The sequence below is a fragment of the Mauremys mutica genome, chromosome 1 (assembly GCF_020497125.1).
Source record: "Mauremys mutica isolate MM-2020 ecotype Southern chromosome 1, ASM2049712v1, whole genome shotgun sequence".
In the NCBI taxonomy this organism is placed as follows: domain Eukaryota; kingdom Metazoa; phylum Chordata; order Testudines; family Geoemydidae; genus Mauremys; species Mauremys mutica.
Genome location: NC_059072.1, coordinates 182642415 through 182661238, shown reverse-complemented (window position 1 = coordinate 182661238; position 18824 = coordinate 182642415). Strand labels below are relative to the sequence as shown.

The following is an 18824-nucleotide window of genomic DNA, read 5'->3' as shown; positions in this document are numbered from 1 at the left end:
AATTTAAATGAAACAAGCAAAACAAGTTTCCTTATCTTGTAAATTTTTTTTTTTAAACTTTCTATTTTTTTTTTTTTTAGTAGTTCACATTTAACAGAGTACTTACTGTATTTGCTTTTTTTGTTTTGGTCTCTGCTGCTGCCTGATTGCACACTTCTAGTTCCAAATGAGATGTGTGGTTGACCAGTCAGTTCATAACTGAGGTTCTACTGTATGTACTATTTCAGTGTCTAAGAGCCCCATACATGGACTTACCTAAAGACAGACTTTAAAAAAAAAAACACCTGTTTAATGTCCTTTTAATCTTAAGCCCTAAATTTTTGGCAAACCGTCTTTGTTACTCTTCCTGGGGGCCTGGAAATAACATCTTCCCAATTAATTGCCCAGCTATTGTTCTCCTTAACTCTCTCCAAATTGTTCACTCAGAGGGGGTATTGCTTCCTGCTGTTGGTGTCACTAGGCATAAATCTAGGTAACTCGGGAGGATGGAAGACCATGAGTGTCGATGACGTCTTCTTGCTCTAGGCCTATGTGAACCAAAGTACCTCCATGTTAAGCGCTTTTTTTAGCCTTAGTAAACTTTTGTAACCTCCTGTGCTATGTGCTGACTGCTGGCAGCTGCAAGGCCGGTTAGCACTAGATGCAGCCAATACTAGATAAAATAGGCAGAAAGCAGATGCTGTAATCAAGGTTATATGCATGAGAAAGTAGCCCACACAGTGGGAAAGTACAGAAAGAGAAAAACAAAGTGGGTATAAATACTGGGACCCCGCCTGCGTGCGGATGTGCAGGATTTGAGATTGCTATTTCTCCCTTGCACCTTATTTGAGCTCAAATAAACTTGTGTTAGCTTCTCCACCCTGGTGTGTTTATTGGCACGACGCACACCGGGCAACGAACCCCACTGTTGCCCCCACTTGGGCACTCTGTGCCGGCAACACTTCTTAGCGCCCAATGTGGGGCTCAAGGCAAAATTGTGCCTTGCCCGGACTCCTCCGACGGCCGGCAGACGACGATCGCAGCCGACGCCCAGCGCGCACCAGTGCCTTTACTGGGGGCCTTGTCAGAGACTCGTCAGGCCGACCTCTGAGGACACAACGGTGCAACGCGCTCGAGTAGTGGAGAAGCTGTTGTGGGCGACGGTGAGGAACCGGTCCCTCGGATAAGGTAGGAACAGTCCAGTGGTGTGGACTTTTGCCCGAGGCTGGGGACGCCCAGTCGTTGTAATTCCCGTTAGATGACAGAGCATCATATAATGGGTCAAGGGCATGGTATGGGGCGGAAGGTACAATGTACTCCACTAGAATGCATTCTCAGGTATTGGAAGATCTTTAGATCAGATGTGATCACGAAAAATCAATTAAAAAGTTCTGTACAGTAGACTGGCCTCAATATCAACTAGAGGACCAGGAAAGGTGGCCACCGGAAGGATCACTTAATTATAACACGATCCTTCAATTACTCCTGTTTTGTCAGCGAAGGGGTAGCTTCTGAATCTGTTTGTATGGAGAGCTCTTGTAAAAATCCCCCACCATATGTCCCAGAGCCGCACCGGGAGGAGGACAATTTTGTTCCTGTTCTTCCCCGTCTGGTGGAGTGCAAGAATTCAAAAGCAGGTTAGGGACAGTTCAGGGACAGAGGAGAATCAAGGGGGAGCTCAGAGTATGTTCCCTCATCTTCAGAGAAATCAGGCAGCCTCACTCCCTCTGTGCAGCCTCCAGCCAGCCTTTCGCAAACTTGGCCAGGGACTGCTTTTCAAACACTCCCAATATTACAGCAGCCCTCGTCCTCGCCCTTGTGCATCCCCACTAGGTCACTTAACTCCATGAGGGAGAATGTTTCTGAGACACCCCTGATATTACAAGCCCTGTTGAGAATTTATCTGGTTCCACTGGTTGCTGGGAAACATGAGATGTTTTTTATCCATACCCTGTTTACAACTTTAGATTTGTTTGACTGGCAGTGCACTATCCCTCACTTATGAGGCAATCCTGAGGCAGTGGAAAAATGTTCTGCATAATCTTTTTCATTCATATGCCCATTTGGGCAAATGTAATTGCTTGTGTTCAGTGTTCAGACAAGCACCCCTCTGACTTTTGTGCTTGACTGATTTGTGAAATTAGAAAGCATGAGAATTTATATCCTAAAACTGATCATGGAAAGGAGATGGTTAAAATGGTTTTCATGTCACAATGGATATTGCAAAGAAATTTAAAGAGCATCCAAATGGTATGCAAGGGAAAAGTTTGTCTACAGTAGTTAGCATTGCTACTAAAATGTTTAATGGGAAAGAAAAAAAAGCAGCAAGAGGCAAAAAAATGTAAAAAAGAAGTTAAAAGTAGTAGTTGTCATTATTGTGGTGCAGAAGGACATTAAAAAAAGTTGTTTGTGAATGAATCTGCATTTGTTCGTGAAAGAATCAGACACTCTGGATATGCAGTTACTAGTAGGCAGACTGTATTAATAGGGAAAGCTCTCTCCCGGGGTGAGTGCCCAAGCTGCAGAGTTAAAAGCCCTAACCGCAGCCTGCTTTTATGCTAAGGGAAAAGGGTTAATATTTATACAGACTTAAAATATGCTTTTGGGGTGTGTTATGCCACTGGGGTGCTTAACCCCTCTTCCTCACTTCTCTGCAGCCCCTGGGGTTTGTGCTCCGATAAGGTGAGCCCTAACAGAATAAGGAAATACTATCTGGTTCTAGTTGGGGGCCGGGCTCTTATCTGGTTCTGTTTTGGTTAACCGGTTAATGTTTTTCTGCTCTGTTCATTTGGGCGTTAGGTGTGTGGGCGGAACTGAGCCTCTCGTTTGTAATTCCTCGGGGTGGAAGCCATTGCGTGCAATGAAGCTCTGAGGTCGAATTGAGATCCTTCTGTCCCATCCCCTGTAGCGGTCAGTGTATAAAAGTGGAAATAAACCTGGATTAAACTGTAATTCCCTCTGCTCTCTATGTAATTCTCTTTTCTGTTTAAGTGTCAGACGACAGATGGCTGGGTCTCTGGGTAAACCCTCTAAAGGGGTTTTGATTATATGTTAAGTAAATGGCCTTTACCCAATGGGCCATGTGTTTTTGCCCAGGTGGCAAGCCTCACAAGGGAGGACTTGGGCCCTTATTAAGTCCTGCTGACTACCAACACCGCTGTGAAGTGCCAAAGACTGACTGCCTGTACCCATGATTCTCACTGCAAAAAGAGCCCTCCACAACAGGAGAATTCTCCTACTGATGATTAGCCTATTTCTCCTTCTAGCTCCACTGTGCCTTCTGGACAGCAGAGAAAAAGTACAAGGTGAAGTGCTAGTAACCTCTCCCTTGTCCACTGACAGATTTTCTAGAAGAACCAAAACCATTACAGGGTGATGTGCTGGTAACCTCTCCCCTGTAGGATGCTGAACCACGACTGTTTCGGGAAAGAAGACGGAACACTCACTCCACTGAAATTGCCAAAATCCAGAAATTACTGACTAAAAAAAAATATTGAGAACTGACCCTGCTGAAAAAACAAAAAATTATACACTGGCAGGAAGAAATTTGTGGGACCCCTGCTTGGGAATGTAGTATTAATTAGATTTTGGGGTTTATTCTACAGGCTGCGCCCTGTGTTCTGGATAAATCCTTCAGCATGTATTGCCCTCCCTAATTGGATTTTAAATGACATAGCCCTTATCCAGTTTCCAGATCACTTCTACATACCCAAATTGCTCACAAAGGGCTGCCATTAGATTAGCACAACAGAGAGCCTGAGTTTTGTTTTTTTTCCCCCAGAGGAAATAAAAGAATTGACCAGATCCCAGTGGGCTGGGGCCAATAGTGCAGCAGCCATTTGGAATATTCTTAAAAGCCAAGAACATAATGAAAAATTGGGCCAACTAGAAAAGGCCACTAGTCTTATTTCTGAAGCTCAGCTGTCCCAAGTACAGGCTGGAGTTGGTGAGTTACATGTCATTTCCACCCTTAGTTCTATGACCCAGAAGTTACTAACAGAAATGGTATTGAATATCACTGAGGCTGGGAAGGCATTGCAGTGGGATCTAGTATGTTTGAATTGATCTTGAGCACCAGACTTGGCCCACTGCCCTTAGAGACACATCAGGATTACCATCTGATCTGTGGTCATGGAGACATACTTGGACACTTTCTGGGTGGAAGTGTAAACATTTACAGTGCTCCTTCCAAGCATTTGGACTGGTTAGGGGGATGTGGGCTCCCACATATCGAATCCTGCCGGGTCCATGGGGAGGATGAACGTGGGACTGGATTATTCACCGAGACATCTGGGAAATTAAACCACTTGGTATACCTAACTGATTTATAGTCAGTGCCCCAATCCCTTAGTTGTTAGATAAACAAGATTCCACTCTTTTGTCCGTGCACTCATTCCTGGGTTGGGGGTGACTAAGCTCAAGAGAGCAGTTGTAAATATTTCTGCAGAGCTTGATTGCAAAATAAATGTGTGCTATTGTTTGCCTCCCGCTCACTGGTATGGTGTTGTGTATCGTTACTCTCCTCTTGCTTGCTTGCTGTAAAGCACTCCTACATAGAATTTGTACCTCCTGTTCCCCAGGAAATCCCGCTATACCCCCTCATTAATGACCCCAGCTCCCTAGAGCTTAATCGCTTTTTGTCCTCAAAGTATGAGAAAACTCAGCCAAAAGTTTGTTAAGTATTCTCAAACGGGGGAGTTGTTGGTGTCACTAGGCATAAATCTAGGTAACTCGGGAGGATGGAAGACCATGAGTGTCGATGAAGTCTTCTTACTCTAGGCCTATGTGAACCAAAGTACCACCATGTTAAGCGCTTCTGTTAGCCTTAGTAAACTTTTGTAACCTCCTGCGCTATGTGCTGACTGCTGGCAGCTGCAAGGCCGGTTAGCACTAGATGCAGCCAATACTAGATAAAATAGGCAGAAAGCAGATGCTGTAATCAAGGTTATATGCATGAGAAAGTAGCCCACACAGTGGGAAAGTACAGAAAGAGGAAAACAAAGGGGGTATAAATACTGGGACCCCGCCTGCGTGCGGGTGTGCAGGATTTGAGATTGCTATTTCTCCCTGGCACCTTATTTGAGCTCAAATAAACTTGTGTTAGCTTCTCCACCCTGGTGTGTTTATTGGGGCGACGCACACCGGGCAACAAACCCCACTGTTGCCCCCCCCGCCCCCTCGGGCACTCTGTGCCGGCAACACTGCCATTGTTTCACTTCCTGTTTGCTCTTCCCAACAGTCCCTTTTGATTCAACTCCATGGAGTGCGAAAGATCAAGCAGATAATCTGAGGTACACACAATATTCATAAAAGATACACATCCCTCATTCTCCACAGGGGGAGTCCATACCCAATGATGGGAGTGCTAGCTCAGGTTGAAAGCACAAAAAACATGTCAAAGATTTGCATGTGTTGATGGGAACTAGCTGAGGGACAACACCTGACTAAGAACTCAAGATAATTCTTAAAGAAGCTATGAAAGCATATCTAGAGTTAGAGACACACAAGAGACAGCAGTGTACAAAAAAGGGGGACACTTCAGATACACACACACACTCCACACTATGCAATAATACAAATATTATCTGAAACAAAAAGATAACAGAGCTTTATAGAAGGAGATGGCTTAGACAGCCTATTTCTTTAGCTGTACATTCATAAGGAATAGGAACAGCACTTGGAAGAGCCCCTATATAGAATTCACGATAAGGTTTGATTCAAGTTACCCTAAAAACCCCACAGAACTAAAGTTTCATTTCTGTTTATTCCCAAGCCACTCTGCAGCAGAAAAATATATCCCTGTTAAACGCTTTGAGATTTTTATAGAGCTTGTGAATTAAGGCCATGATTTTCTATTTGATCCTATAACATTTTTCCTTCAGGAATACTTCTCAACTGCACTGTCTGACTGTTACTGGCATTGTTAATTTAAGTCCCAAATTTGTGGCTATTTCCCATCTCTTCTGGATGCTCATCTTGGACCCTTTAAAATCCTAATTAATCCAATATCCCTGATGTTTGATGCTACTAGGCCACTAAAATTTATTTCTGAACCTCTTAGACTTATGATATACTTATGGTTCACCCAAAGGCAAATGTGTTTTTCAAAATTGATAAAGCACGTGTTAACTATTTCACTACACAGCATAGTTCCATGGTAGCAGACTGGTATCAGTTTGAAGGATAAAAGCTGTGTAACTTATCTGACCATGCCGAGTGTGACGTTGCACTCTGTATGTTTATGGAAATATGCTTATAAGTGTAAATATAACATCTGGAATATGCTTTATGCTAGATATGCCATGTCACATCTTTGCAAAGGTTATGATCTACTGAATATATTCATCCTATCTGTATGCATGTATCATTTTTACATCTGAAGTTACGAGCGTTGGCTCTATGCTTGTATTTGAAGTATTTGCTGTAGGAAACATAAGGGAAGTTTGGCCAACATATTGTTAAGGGGCTATTCAAGTAACTGGGAGTACTTAACTAACAGTGGATTTTGGGAGACACCAATACACATCTGAGCTTACCTCGGAATGTTCAAACTAACATGTAAACAATGGGGTCGACCTGCAAAAAGCTAAATCATTCATGAACATGTGACTTGCCCAGGTGGCTTAGAAGTCCATCTTGTTGCTGTGATTTTGCACAGAACAACAAAGGGGTTTCTGCCCGCGAGAAAGAGAATATAAAAGGCCCCAGAAGCCTCTCCATTTTATCTTCAGCTGGCTCTAGATCCTTGGTGTATTAAGTTAGCCTTGTGTGTTCGGATTTATTTTATGTAGTAAGTTTGTTCTGTCTGTTATTACTTGAAACCACTTAAATCCTACTTTTTATACTTAATAAACAAAAAAGTGATTTTTATTAATTAATCCAGAGTAAGTAATTAATATCTGGAGGAGCAAACAGATGGGCATCTCTATCAGAGTTACAGAGGGCGGACAGTTTATGAATTTACCCTGTATAAGCTTTATACAGAGTAAAACAAACTCATTTGGGGTTTGGATTCCATTGGCAGCTGTGTGCTAGAGACAGGAGTACTACTTAAGCTGTTTTCAGTTAAGTCTGCAAATTTGGGGGCATGGTTCAGACCCTGGGTCTGTGTTGCAGCAAGCTTGCGAGTCTGGCTCAACAAGGCAGGGTTCTGGAGGCCCAAACTGGCAGAGAAAATGGGCTCAGAGGTAGTCTCAGCACATCAAGTGACAGTCCCAAGGGGGGTCTCTGACCAAACCCGTCACACTGAACACATCCACAAACTTTGACCCCATCCCCCACCCCCAATGAACTTAAACAATTAAGGCTATCAGTGCTTCTCTATGCTTTACAGGCTTATTAGCTTTAGCCCATAAAAACATTATGATATCGTATCATACATTCCACAAACCAGATGGTCACCGAGAGAGAGCTATATGTACTATGGTGAAATTTTCCATCAGCGTTTAGTTTTGCACCATTTTCTTGTTTTATATTCATTGTAAAGATTGTGTTGTATAATCAGTATTTTCCAGTATGAGTTAATATGTTGCCTTGAGAGAAAACAACAAAACATAGCACATATGCAAAAAGTCATATCCTATTCAATTTTTTTCTTCTTATCAGCTGTTATTCCAACCCTCCCTTTCGCTCCTCCCACACACCTTTCCCACCCTAGTTTCCTGATCACTGAGATTTCCAGTTCCATAAAGCTTTATTCCCTCCAAGTAGGTCCTATTTCTCACCCTGACTTCCCAAATTCTCTCCACTCAACTGTGCCAGCATCATCCCCCTTAAATCCCATCAACTCAATTCTCTACTTACCTTCAGCATTTCAGTCTGCAGCACACACTAAATACCTTTCCCAGAATCTTGTCACCAAAATATCCAACCAAGGGAGCTACATTCCCAGGAGAAACATCCACTAACATAGCAGCAATTTGAGTAGAAATAGATGTGCCTTCATTGTTTCAATGGCAGTTGCATAACCGTTCTCTCTTCTTGTTAGTAACACATATGGAAATGAAAACTATGAACCACTTTATACATACTATGCTAGTTCATCCAACTACAGAGACTGCTGAATTGATTTTCTCAATCCTCTGAGCAAGGAGACAAAACAAAATCATACATCAAGAATTCAGGAGAATTGGACCATCACTATTCTCTCCCCATGTCTTCTACTTCCAGCTTGGGTTCCACTCCCCTGCCACCCCAGCCCAGATTTAGGACCAAGCCAGCAAACACCGATTATCTTGATTAATGCTGCAAACAGCAGCACAAATTACAGACTGAAAGACTAGGAATTCATTCCTAAACAGCTCCACACAATAAAACGAGCTAGTGGAAAACATGTGCTCAGGAGCACGTAGTTAATAAATTGTGGAAGCTGCAAAAGCTGGTGAAATACAGAAAGTGCATGTTGGTAATAACAAAGGCAACACTTTCGGACACCAGTTTGTAACATCGTAAAATGCTATTACACTACAAGCATTAATACTGACACCTGAGCCACTTATGTGGTAAGAAGTAAAAGACTGAAAATATATACTAAATAACGTAAGTCTTTAGTTTACGTAACACTCAAGTGTTAACAAAATATTTGAGATAACACACATTTCAGAGCTATTTGGGTTGTCTGGAACATATTGCATAATGTGGTGCATACTACAAAGTGGGGCTTCCCAAATCTTGACACTAAGGCCTTCTTAAATTCCAAAGCTTTCCAATATGTTATCCGTACAGCTCCACGAAATTTTTATTTTTATATTTTGGGGGGGAATTTCAAGTTATTTTGTTTTATCAGTTCTTCCAACTAGTTACCTATATTAACAAGGCAGCCTCATAGCCACTCTTTATTAACATAGGTAACTACAGAAGCCTGTTATTTTCAGATCTGGAACCCATCTGGATTCCCTCCGTGACTTACAGCCGCAGAGGAGATGGAGAAGAGGGGAATTATCCAACTCTGAAGCAGATCAGGAGCCTGTTCTTTCCCAGCAGTTAACCTAGTAGCCCGCACTCTACCCCTGGGAATTTCACTAGACCCTGGTGTGAAGATTTGGGAAGCTGCTTTGTTGTGACAGTGTTGAATAATGGACTGTGCATGTTCCAGATAAACCAATTCTCTCGGTGAAATGTTTTGTGTCTCACAAATATTTTGCTAATACTTATTTGAGTGCTAAATCTTTGGTTTTGTCTTCATTCACACAAAATGTTTGTGGGTTTTGTTTTGTTTTTAAAACCAATGAGATAAACAAGTTATTTGCCTCATTGTTAAATCCTAAGTGGAGACAAGGTACTTGCAGCATTTATTGCAAGGCAGTTAAGAGACCTCAGCACTAACACACCTTGCAGGCAATCCATGTGACCTCACCTAGTTTACCTGACAGTAAAACTCAAGTGCTCGTCTCCACTGTATTTTTTACATCAGGACAGCTAAGTGTCACACTTTTGTCAGTGAAGCCATAGCTTTAAACTAGACCTGCTAATCTAGAATTTCCTCTCAAGCTAGCTAATCAAAGATAAAAACACACCTTTTTCCTAGTGAAGACAGAGCCTGAAAGAGTCAGGTCAGTTTTCTAAGTAGTAAAGGGTATCTGAAGTAAACAGGTGGTGAGGAGAGACTACTACAATTGGGGCTTGTCTACACTATGGAGTTTTTAGCAACAAGGCTGTGTAGCTAAAAGTCAGCGAGTGTTAACGCTCTTTTGCGGTATTTTGTCAGCTGACAAAATACTTCCAGCCTCGCAAGCAGCATAAGCTTTGTTGGCAGGAGAGAGCTCCTGCCAACAAGGCCGTGTTCACACTGCTGCTTGCGTCCGCAAAACTTTTGTCTTTCGCCCAAACTCTATTGTAGCCCCTCTTCATCTCCACAGTGAGCTAAGCCAAAATTTAGTTTTCCTGAACTTGCCTAGGCTGGCTCAAAACACACACATGCACACAGTGCGCCGTAGTATTTTAAAATCCTATTTAGTGAAGATTTCCATTTTCCCAGTTTTAAACTGATTTTCCTAAAGTCACACATTACTTTGAGAAATCTCATCATCAGGTTAAAATAATTTTAAAAAGACCATTTTTGTTAAAGCAAACTTAGCTTACTTCGCTCAGTGCTCTCCAAGACCTTCTTTCAGAATAATGACAAAACTAAGCTCTGGTGCTACAGCACAACCTACTAGAAAAACAGCACAAGATATTCCAGTGTAGATATTTTCAAAAGAGCCACAATTTTACAGCTTTAAAATTGGTCTCTTGCAAGAAATTCCCAGCAGCTCAGGAATTCAGCCAGTGCACTAACTGATGCCGCAGTTCTGACTGAAGCCACCACTAGAAGACTAGCTTTGGACTGCTGTTTAGAGTGACCAGACAGCAAGTGTGAAAAATCCGGATGGGGGTGGGGGGTAGTAGGAGCCTATATAAGAAAGACCCCCAAAATCGAGACTGTCCCTATAAAATCGGGACATCTGATCACTACTGCTGTTCCAGCTACCACCACCAGAGGACATTGTTCTGCTTTCCCTATCCTGCAAAGCAAGTCTCTGCTCCCCTTCCTGTGCTGAACAGCCCCAGGGCAAGGAGAGAAAGCAGAGAGCTAGCTTGGAGGCAACTCCTAACCATAGTCTCCCTCCCAGCACTAAGTGGGGATGAAAGAAGAAAAAAAAATTGTTCCACCCCAGCATGACTATTGTTTCCTAGAACTGGCCTGGGGCAACATTAAAGGGGTGGGAAAGGGTAGGCAGAAGCCAGGAGCTCCTGGGCAGAAGAGGAACTGAGCAGGAGGCAGAGAAGAGGAAGAGACAGTATCCATGTATGGGCAGGGGTAATACCCATCTGAAGTAGAAAGAGTGAGGCATCCAAAGGCCATTAGAGGGAGGAGACTGCAGAGGACAGGGCACAGAGGCAACAATACAGAGAAGGAGAAGGGCCCCACCTATCAAGCACAGATAAAGGTAGAGGCCCCACAACTTGTATACTTTTTCAAGAGGCAAACTTTGTTTGTAAATGAAGGTGCAGTATTCTATAACTGAAACTTGGCATTAAAAACTCTCACCAGAGTAGTACTAAAACAAATTAAAATGTTACCACTTCTGCTCTGTATTAAATCATGCACATTCATTCACACTAATCCTGTTTTGATAAATAAGAAATCTTCAGTGCAAGTTGTTAGCTTCTGTAATATCTAGTTTGAAATAATTCTCTTACTATGGAATCTTAGCAGTAACTGCAGTACCTCAGAGCTGTTTTCCTCCAAAGGTTGTCCAAAACAGAGTAATATTTCCTATCCAGAAAGCCTGACAAACATCCATCTTCTTACCCAGGCAGTTGCTACAGCCACTAGGGTGCATGGCAAGTATAGGATTGTACTGTGCCCTATAATTTCAAATGTACATTTCTTTCTGCAAATGTCTCTTCCTCCATTAACGCCTATATACAAGTGTATTTCCTCTCAGTCCACAGCCCTTCAATAAACTTCATTGTAGTTATACAAGTGGTTTTTTTTTTGTTTTGTTTTTTTTTGCATATCCAAATGAGTTTTCTAAAGTGTTAACACACAAAAAGGCCCAATTTCCATGTCAGAGAGAAACATCAGAGAAAAAGCAGTGAGTTTCAAAAGAAATTTCGTGATCACCAGTAAAAGTTGGAATGTAGCTATTATTCATGTGTTTTTGCTACTGTCATAGTCATGTTGCATAATATTTTGACAAACTTCTGAATTCTAACTACAGTATAGCTTCTACCATTACCTAACACTGATGGAGTGAATTACAGCTTTTAGCATAGACATGTCCTGTATGCCAGCCTTACCAATTTCTATGGCATAAATTCAGATGTGAACAAAATGGGAGAGGCAGTCAACACACAGGAAAACAGAACCTAAGGCCAACATGATCTGAAGAGCTTAGAGCAGTTGGGGGGAAGGGAATTAGGTACTTACCAGTGTGAAGTCTTTCTGCCAGGGAGAGGTAACAAATAGCTCTAGAAGAAGATAGGAGACTTAACCCACGCAGCTACTGAACCCACTGAATTAAAGCTGGTTTATTTTCCTTTTGCTTCCTAATACCAACATAATATGTTTTCAAGGATCTAAGCACTATACTTGCCAGATGGTGGTATAAGAAAAGGTTTGGGAGGGAAGGTTTGCATAAAAAGTCTGTGTTAACTGAACCAAAGCATCTCAGCAAATCTATCAAAAATAGTTTTTAATCTAAAGCAGTTTTCTGTTCAATATTTACAGTATTGCCAACTATTACAATTTAAAGCATGAGTTTCACAATATTTGATATTTTTCTCCTTAAGAGTCCCAGCTGCTGGAATCCAAAGATTGCATGACAACCTCCATGTTTTTGTTTAAAAAAAAAAAAAAAAAACCACCATCAACCACACTCCTGATTTAAGATATATTGGTGATGTACAAACATATAGGGTTGCCAAACTCTATTTGATCTTTTATTTTTAATTTTCACTCCCAGTCACTCTCTTCTGTTTAGCAAGTTTCTAGCCAATTCCACTTCAAGGTTATCAATCTAGCACAATGCTGCATGTTTCAGTTGCAAACATTTTAAGAGTGTTTATATTTAAAAGTCAAATTTTACCCAGTATCTCTAACATTTAACAGTTGAGGGTTTGAATTTACTCCAAGGAAAGCTTAAAATTTTTCAGCTGGTTGATTGTTTTGAGCAGTTATTTACATCTTCCATCAAGTGGCTAGATGAATTCACAAATAAATCCAACAGTTATTTCTTATGTTGAAGACCAAATCCAAGAATTATTTCAATACTGAGAGTGAGGACAGCCAGCCAAGTTCAGGAAATATTCCACTAGAAATTAAATCTCCACCATGGTCCACTGGTTAGGACACCAGATTGAAACTCTTGAGACCTGGGTTCTATTCCTTCTAGATGTTTTAATGGAAAGTGATATTAGCTAATAGCTGCAGAATTGCTCCCAAACCTGAATTGTTTAATCAGGTAACAATGATCTAGGACACTTATACTATGATTTTTGAAAAGCAAAGATTTAAGAAGAAATCAGATTTTATTACAAGGAAATAAGCATGGTTAAATCTGTAGTAATCTGATCAGCTTCATCCCTATTGCTATGGAAAGCCTTCTAGATACAAGAGTGAAACTCAACAGTTGCTGTCAGTTTCAAAGGGAAAGTGACAGGGCAGCAATTTAACCCTCATCCTCCATTCACAAGGAAGGAACAAAGGTGAGCAAGTGAAATTTTTCCAGTCTCCTTTTTCTTCCTCTTCCTCAGCAGCAGCATTTCATGCCTCTGCAATTCACGGCTTTCTGGAACTGCACAGTGATTTTTACAATAATTTAGATCATTTTATTCTAAGTGGTCAGGCAGCAACAAGTAAATCAAATGAGATTCTTTTGTTTCCCCATGTCATAAGAACTGCAGAGACACAGGAAAGAACTGAAAGCGACAGTGCCAGAAGGAATTTGTCTGCACGGAATTCTCCCCTCTATCAACAGTTAGGAAGGGAGTTGGGCTCCCCCCCCTCCCCATGTCTTTATTCTGTTTCCCCCATTTGTACCATTGTAACACCACTTCTCTTCTGCATGTTTCCAGGGCTTGCAAAAACAGAAACTGCAAATGGGGAGGACACCAAAAACCCAAGTGCAGATATTAACATAGGATGGCCTTACAGCTCTGATGCTAAATTAGACAAGTAGTGAGCCTTAAAATAACTCCAATCTCCTCCTGCTATGATCCACTTTAACACATACTCCATATCAGTGGAACTTTTGGATTAAGATATGATCTATTTTATACATATACTTAAGTATTTGTAGATGAATTTATTTCTACTTCTAGTTAACTCACTGTCTTATTTTGCTTCATTCTTAAATATGTATATGTGTTGGAACCATCTTGTTTTAAGCCTGCTGCCAGGGAATACACATTTCCACAGTAATTTTGTAGCACGTTACCATTCATTTGACCAGAATGTAACAACATACCAAGGGTCATAGGAGGCCGATGTTTCATGGACAAGCCAGGTACATTGCTAAATAAACTTCAGTGTCAATCTGAAATTGGCAGGGCCGCCCAGAGGGGGGGGGGGGGCAAAGGGGGGAATTTGCCCCGGGCCCCGGGCTCCGCAGGGGCCCCCAAGAGAACAGCAGAGGCTCCCGCCTCCGCCCCTCTCCTGGAGCCTCAGCACTTGATGTCTCCGGCAGAGCCCCTGAGCCCCGCCCTGCTCAGAGCCACGTGGTGAGGGGGCGGGGCTGGGAGCTCAGCTGCCTCCGCTCGGCGTGGAGCTCCCAGCCCCGCCCCCTCACCACACGGCTCTGAGCAGGACAGAGCTCAGGCCCCGCCGGCCGCACGCTGCCGCTGTTCCGGCGAGGCGCTGAGACTCCGGGTGAGGAGGGAGCCGGGGGTAAGAGGCTGGGGCCGGGGCGGGGGGAAGCGGGACCCGCCGCCGAAGCGCAGCCCGGGGTCTTCGGCGGCGGGGGCCCCTTCCGTTCCGGGACCCGCCGCCTTAGTGCCCCGAAGACCCGCGGCGGGGACCCCCCCGCCGCACTTCGGCGGCGGGTCCCGCTTCGACGGTAATTCGGCGGCGGGGGGCCCCCGCCGCGGGTCTTCAGGGCACTTCGGCGGCAGGTCCCGGAACGGAAGGGGCCCCCGCCGCCGAAGACCCCAGGCCCCCGGAATCCTCTGGGCGGCCCTGGAAATTGGCACACAGTGGCAAATTCATAGTGTTTGAAGACTATGGCTATAGTGCTGGGACAAAAATAGACATGTTATTCCCTACAATACACATTAAAACAGTAAATGCAGTCAGATTTCTAGCACTGAATCACACCTGCCAATCTATGCCTTCTAAATAGCATTGCCACCTCACCCTCTGTTCTAGGAAATAGAAATTTTACCTCATGGCATGCATGGTACATACTTATCTAAAACTAACTTTTGGTTTTTAAGACCAAGAGTGGCTTAAAAGACTGTTTTCCTTGTGTGGTGTGTATTCTTTACCTCAGTAACAAGCTCTCAAGGCAAAAAAACAGTTAAACCAATGAAAACATCCTGGACTCTGCAGACTTACGCAGGAGGTGGACTGATGAACAGTCAAAGTGATGCAATTTGCGTATTTTGCAGTGTGTATGTACATACATTGCCACAACCTGCTGCAAGCCCCCATACAGCCATTCAAGGTCGCACAGTAAGTGACCCTTTCATTCAATCAGAAACAGATTAAACCAGAGATAGGCAAGCAAATATGCAACTCACTCACAATAGCACAAGGACTGTGTCACAACGAGGGGTGGGGCCAGAGAATGATTTAGTAGCAGTAACGCATTCATTGAAATGCAAGTCAACTTTAAAGGCAGTTATAGGAGAGAACCAGAAACACCCCCCCCCCCCCGCCTCGCTGCAGTGAATGACACTGATAAGGCACGTCTGAGCGTAGTACTGAAAACGCCGGCAGCAGCCCACAGCTGCTTGTGCGTTCGCCTCTGCTCCGGCGATATAAACAAAAAGTTTCTTTACCAACGTCGCAACCCAACAACACGGTAGATTATGAAAAGGGAACGAGTGGTGAAAACGCAGGTTACTCGTCACCACCGGGATTCACCTGTTCTCCGGCATGTCCCACAGGAGAGAGAAAAAAAACTGCTACCGAGTCAGTTTCGCTTTCCCGTGGGAGCTGCCGGCTTTGGGGGCCCAGGCGTGCGGGGCAGCGCGGGCTCACGATCCGCGGCTCTCACCGCGGCGGGTGTAACGGGGATGGCTGGAAACACGTGCTGAGAAGCGCCCCACCCCCGCCCCGCTGCCCACGCAAGGCCGAGTGGCGCATTGCCCCGGCCCGGAGGCGCGCGGGGGCGGCGGCGGCGCCGTGCCGATGTGGGCCAAGCGGGGTCACTAACGTTGCTGGGGGAGGGAGGCAGAGGAGCCCCCCCTCCCCCTCAGTGCCCGGGGACCCAGCGCCCCACACCCGAGCACCGACTCCCAGCTGAGATGCGATCCCATCCCACCCCCCGGCCGCGGGCCCAGCCTGACCGGGGGGAGGCGGCTCGGGGGCGGCCACCGGCCCCCGCGGAGGCGGCTGGGGGCGGGGAGGCGCCGCCCCGGAGTCTGCCTCCCGCTCCCGGGGCTGCGGGCTGGCGCGACCCCCGGGCGCGGGGCTGCGGTACCTGCGCTGGAAGTCGGGCGCGAAGGGGGCCAGGTAGGGGTCCCGCGCCAGCAGCCGCGGCAGCTCCGGCACCGACACGCCCCGCGCCACAGCGGCGGCCATTTTACCCGCGGCAGCGGTAGCCGGGTGGCTTGGCCCGGCCTATATACACCGGCGGGGGGGGCACGGACACCCCGGCCCCGCCCCCAGCTGGGGGGCAAGGCCTGGACACCAGCTCCCTGCAGGGCCCCTCCCCTGGCGCGCCCCCCCCCCCGCGGTGCCACCCAGGGGCCCCCGCCCCCAGCCGTGTAAGGGGAGAAAATGCTGCTTCATGGCCCTGGGCGCGATGGCGCCGGCTGCTGCCCTGCAGCGAGCGAGCGAGCCCCGCGCTGGCCGGGCCCAGGGAGTTTCCTTCTACCCCCCCCCCCCCCTCCCGGCCCCCCCACGGGCAAAGGGCGGCGGCGGCGCGCGGCCCCTTCCCGTCTGAGCCCCCCCCGGGCTCGGAGCCGAACGTCTCAGCTCCCTGTTGCGAGCGAAGCAGCCCCCAGCTCCACTCAGAGAAGCCGATGCTCATTACACAGTCAATTAGGGTTGCAAGCCTAGCCACGCCCCTTCCCTGAGGCCACGCCCCTCCGCTCACTACGTTCCCCCTCCCTGACTTGCTCTCCCCCCTTCTCACTCACTTTCACTGCGCTCGGGGTGACTCAGGGCTCTAACTGGGGGTGTAGGCTTCAGGGTGGGGCTAGAAATAAGGGGTCCAGGGCGTGGGAGGGGGCTTTGGGCTGGGGCAAGGGATTGGGGTGCATGAGGGGGTGAGGGCTCTGGCTGGGGGTGCAGGCTCTGGAGTAGGGCTCAGGGATTTGGAATGGGGGAGAGGGATTTGGGTTGAGGCAGGGGATTGAGGTGCAGGAGGGGGTGTAAGCTCTGGGCTGGTGGTACAGGCTCTAAGATAGGGCAAGGGATGAGGGGTTTCAGGTGCAAGAGGAGACTCTGGCTGGAGTAGAGGGGGCAAGCTCCTAGTGACTTAGCTTCCCGGCCAATGGGAGTGCAGAGCCAGTGCTCAAGGTAGGGGCAGCACGCTGAGCCCTGTGCACTCCCCAACCCAGGAACCAGACCTGCTGACCACTTCTGGGGCGCAGTATGGTGCTAGGACAGGTAGGGACTAGACTTTCTTAGACTTGCAGGACCACTGACTGGATTTTTACCAGGCTGGTCAGCAGTGCTGACCAGAGCTGCCAGGGTCCCTTTTTGATTGGGCAGTCTGGTTGAAAACTGGACACCTGGTCACCCTAAGTAAAATACTTAGAATCATAGAATACCAGGGTTGGAAGGGAGGTCATCTAGTCCAATCCCCTGCTCAAAGCAGGACCAATCCCCAGACAAATTTTTGCCCAAAGATCCCTAAATGTACTCTCAAGAATTAACTCGCAACCCTACGTTTAGCAGGCCAGTGCTCAAACCACTGAGCTATGCCCCACCCTTCTTACCTACACCTGTTCCTTAAATGTTTGGTAGTGTGCTGGGCATACCAAATGCTCAGAGGCAAGCACAGTAAGTACCTGGAGAAGGAGGCCTCACTCTCTAGCCCAGGGGTGGGCAAACTTTTTGGCCCGAGGGCCACATCTGGGTATGGAAATTGTATGGCCCTTAATGCTCATGGAATTGGAGGTTGGGGTGCAGGAGGGGGTGAGAGCTCTGGGGTGGGGCCAGAAATGAGTTAAGGGTGTGAGGGGGGCTCTGGGCTGGGGCAGGGTGTTAGGGTGCGGGCTCTGGGGTGGGGATGAGGTGTTGGTGCAGGAGGGTGCTCTGGGATGGGACTGAGGGGTTCGGAGGGTGGGAGGGGCAGCAGGGTGGGGCAGCAGGTCGGGGTACAGGCTCTGGGGGGCGCTTACCTCAAGCAGCTCCCAGAAGCAGCAGCATGACCCCCTCTCCAGCTCCTATGCAGAGGTGCAGCCAGGCAACTCTGCGCACTGCCCCATCCGCAGGTGCCACCCCTGCAGCTCTCATTGGCCGTGGTTCCCGGCCAATGGGAGCTGTGGGGGCGGTGCTTAAGGCGAGGCAGTGTGCGAAGCCCCCTGGCTGCCCCTATGGATAGGAGCTGGAGGGGGGACATGCCGCTGCTTCCAGGAGTAGCATGGAGCTGGGCAAGCCCCCAACCCTGCTCCCTGGCTGCAGCAGGGAAAGCTCTAGACCCTGGGAGCTCATGGGCTGGATTAAAACATCTGGAGGGCTGGATGCAGCCCCCAGGCCATAGTTTATCTACCCCTACTCTAGTCCCGTCACTGGGTTACTCTCAACACTTACAGCATCTGATGAATAAGAAAAGGTTGCTTTACTAGGACTTCCAGAAATAAACACTGCAGTTAGTTACCCTAGGCACACAAACAAAAGATGATAAACACAACCTGTGCCCCCCCTACATAAAATAAGTTGCTTTCCAGCCATCTTTCAGCCCTTCAATCCCAGTTCTTAGGTGCCTGGATCCTCTACCGTCCACTGTCCTGCAGCTGCCTCCAGCTTACTGCCAGGGTTGCCAGGAAAACTGCCCAAAAGCAAGCTTGATTGGTCCAAAACCACACAAAAACTGCAAAACAATAGGGACTAGTGGTGGGTGCAGCAGCACAGCCTCAGCCTCCCTCCAGAGCCCTAGTCCCTTGGCAGTACTTCTCGTTTGTGCATTGAAGGGATTATGGAGCTCTCTGCTGGATGGTTGTGCACAGGGGGGTTTACTGTGCCCAGT

General features: G+C 46.6%; 1 protein-coding gene across 2 annotated transcripts in view; it reads right to left on the bottom strand.

Annotated features, from left to right (window-relative positions):
• GBE1 (1,4-alpha-glucan branching enzyme 1) overlaps window positions 1-16231 on the bottom strand; it is a 277500-nt gene extending 261269 nt beyond the window's left edge. Inside the window, exon 1 of one of the 2 annotated variants that reach the window (XM_045002099.1) lies at window positions 16107-16231. In XM_045002099.1, the coding sequence (XP_044858034.1) occupies window positions 16107-16207 (101 nt within the window). In that variant the 5' untranslated portion in view covers window positions 16208-16231. Of the gene's footprint in view, window positions 1-15547; window positions 15577-16106 lie in introns of those variants that run through there. The other variant, XM_045002100.1, reaches the window with a different exon arrangement.
• Between the last annotated feature and the right edge of the window lie 2593 nt (window positions 16232-18824).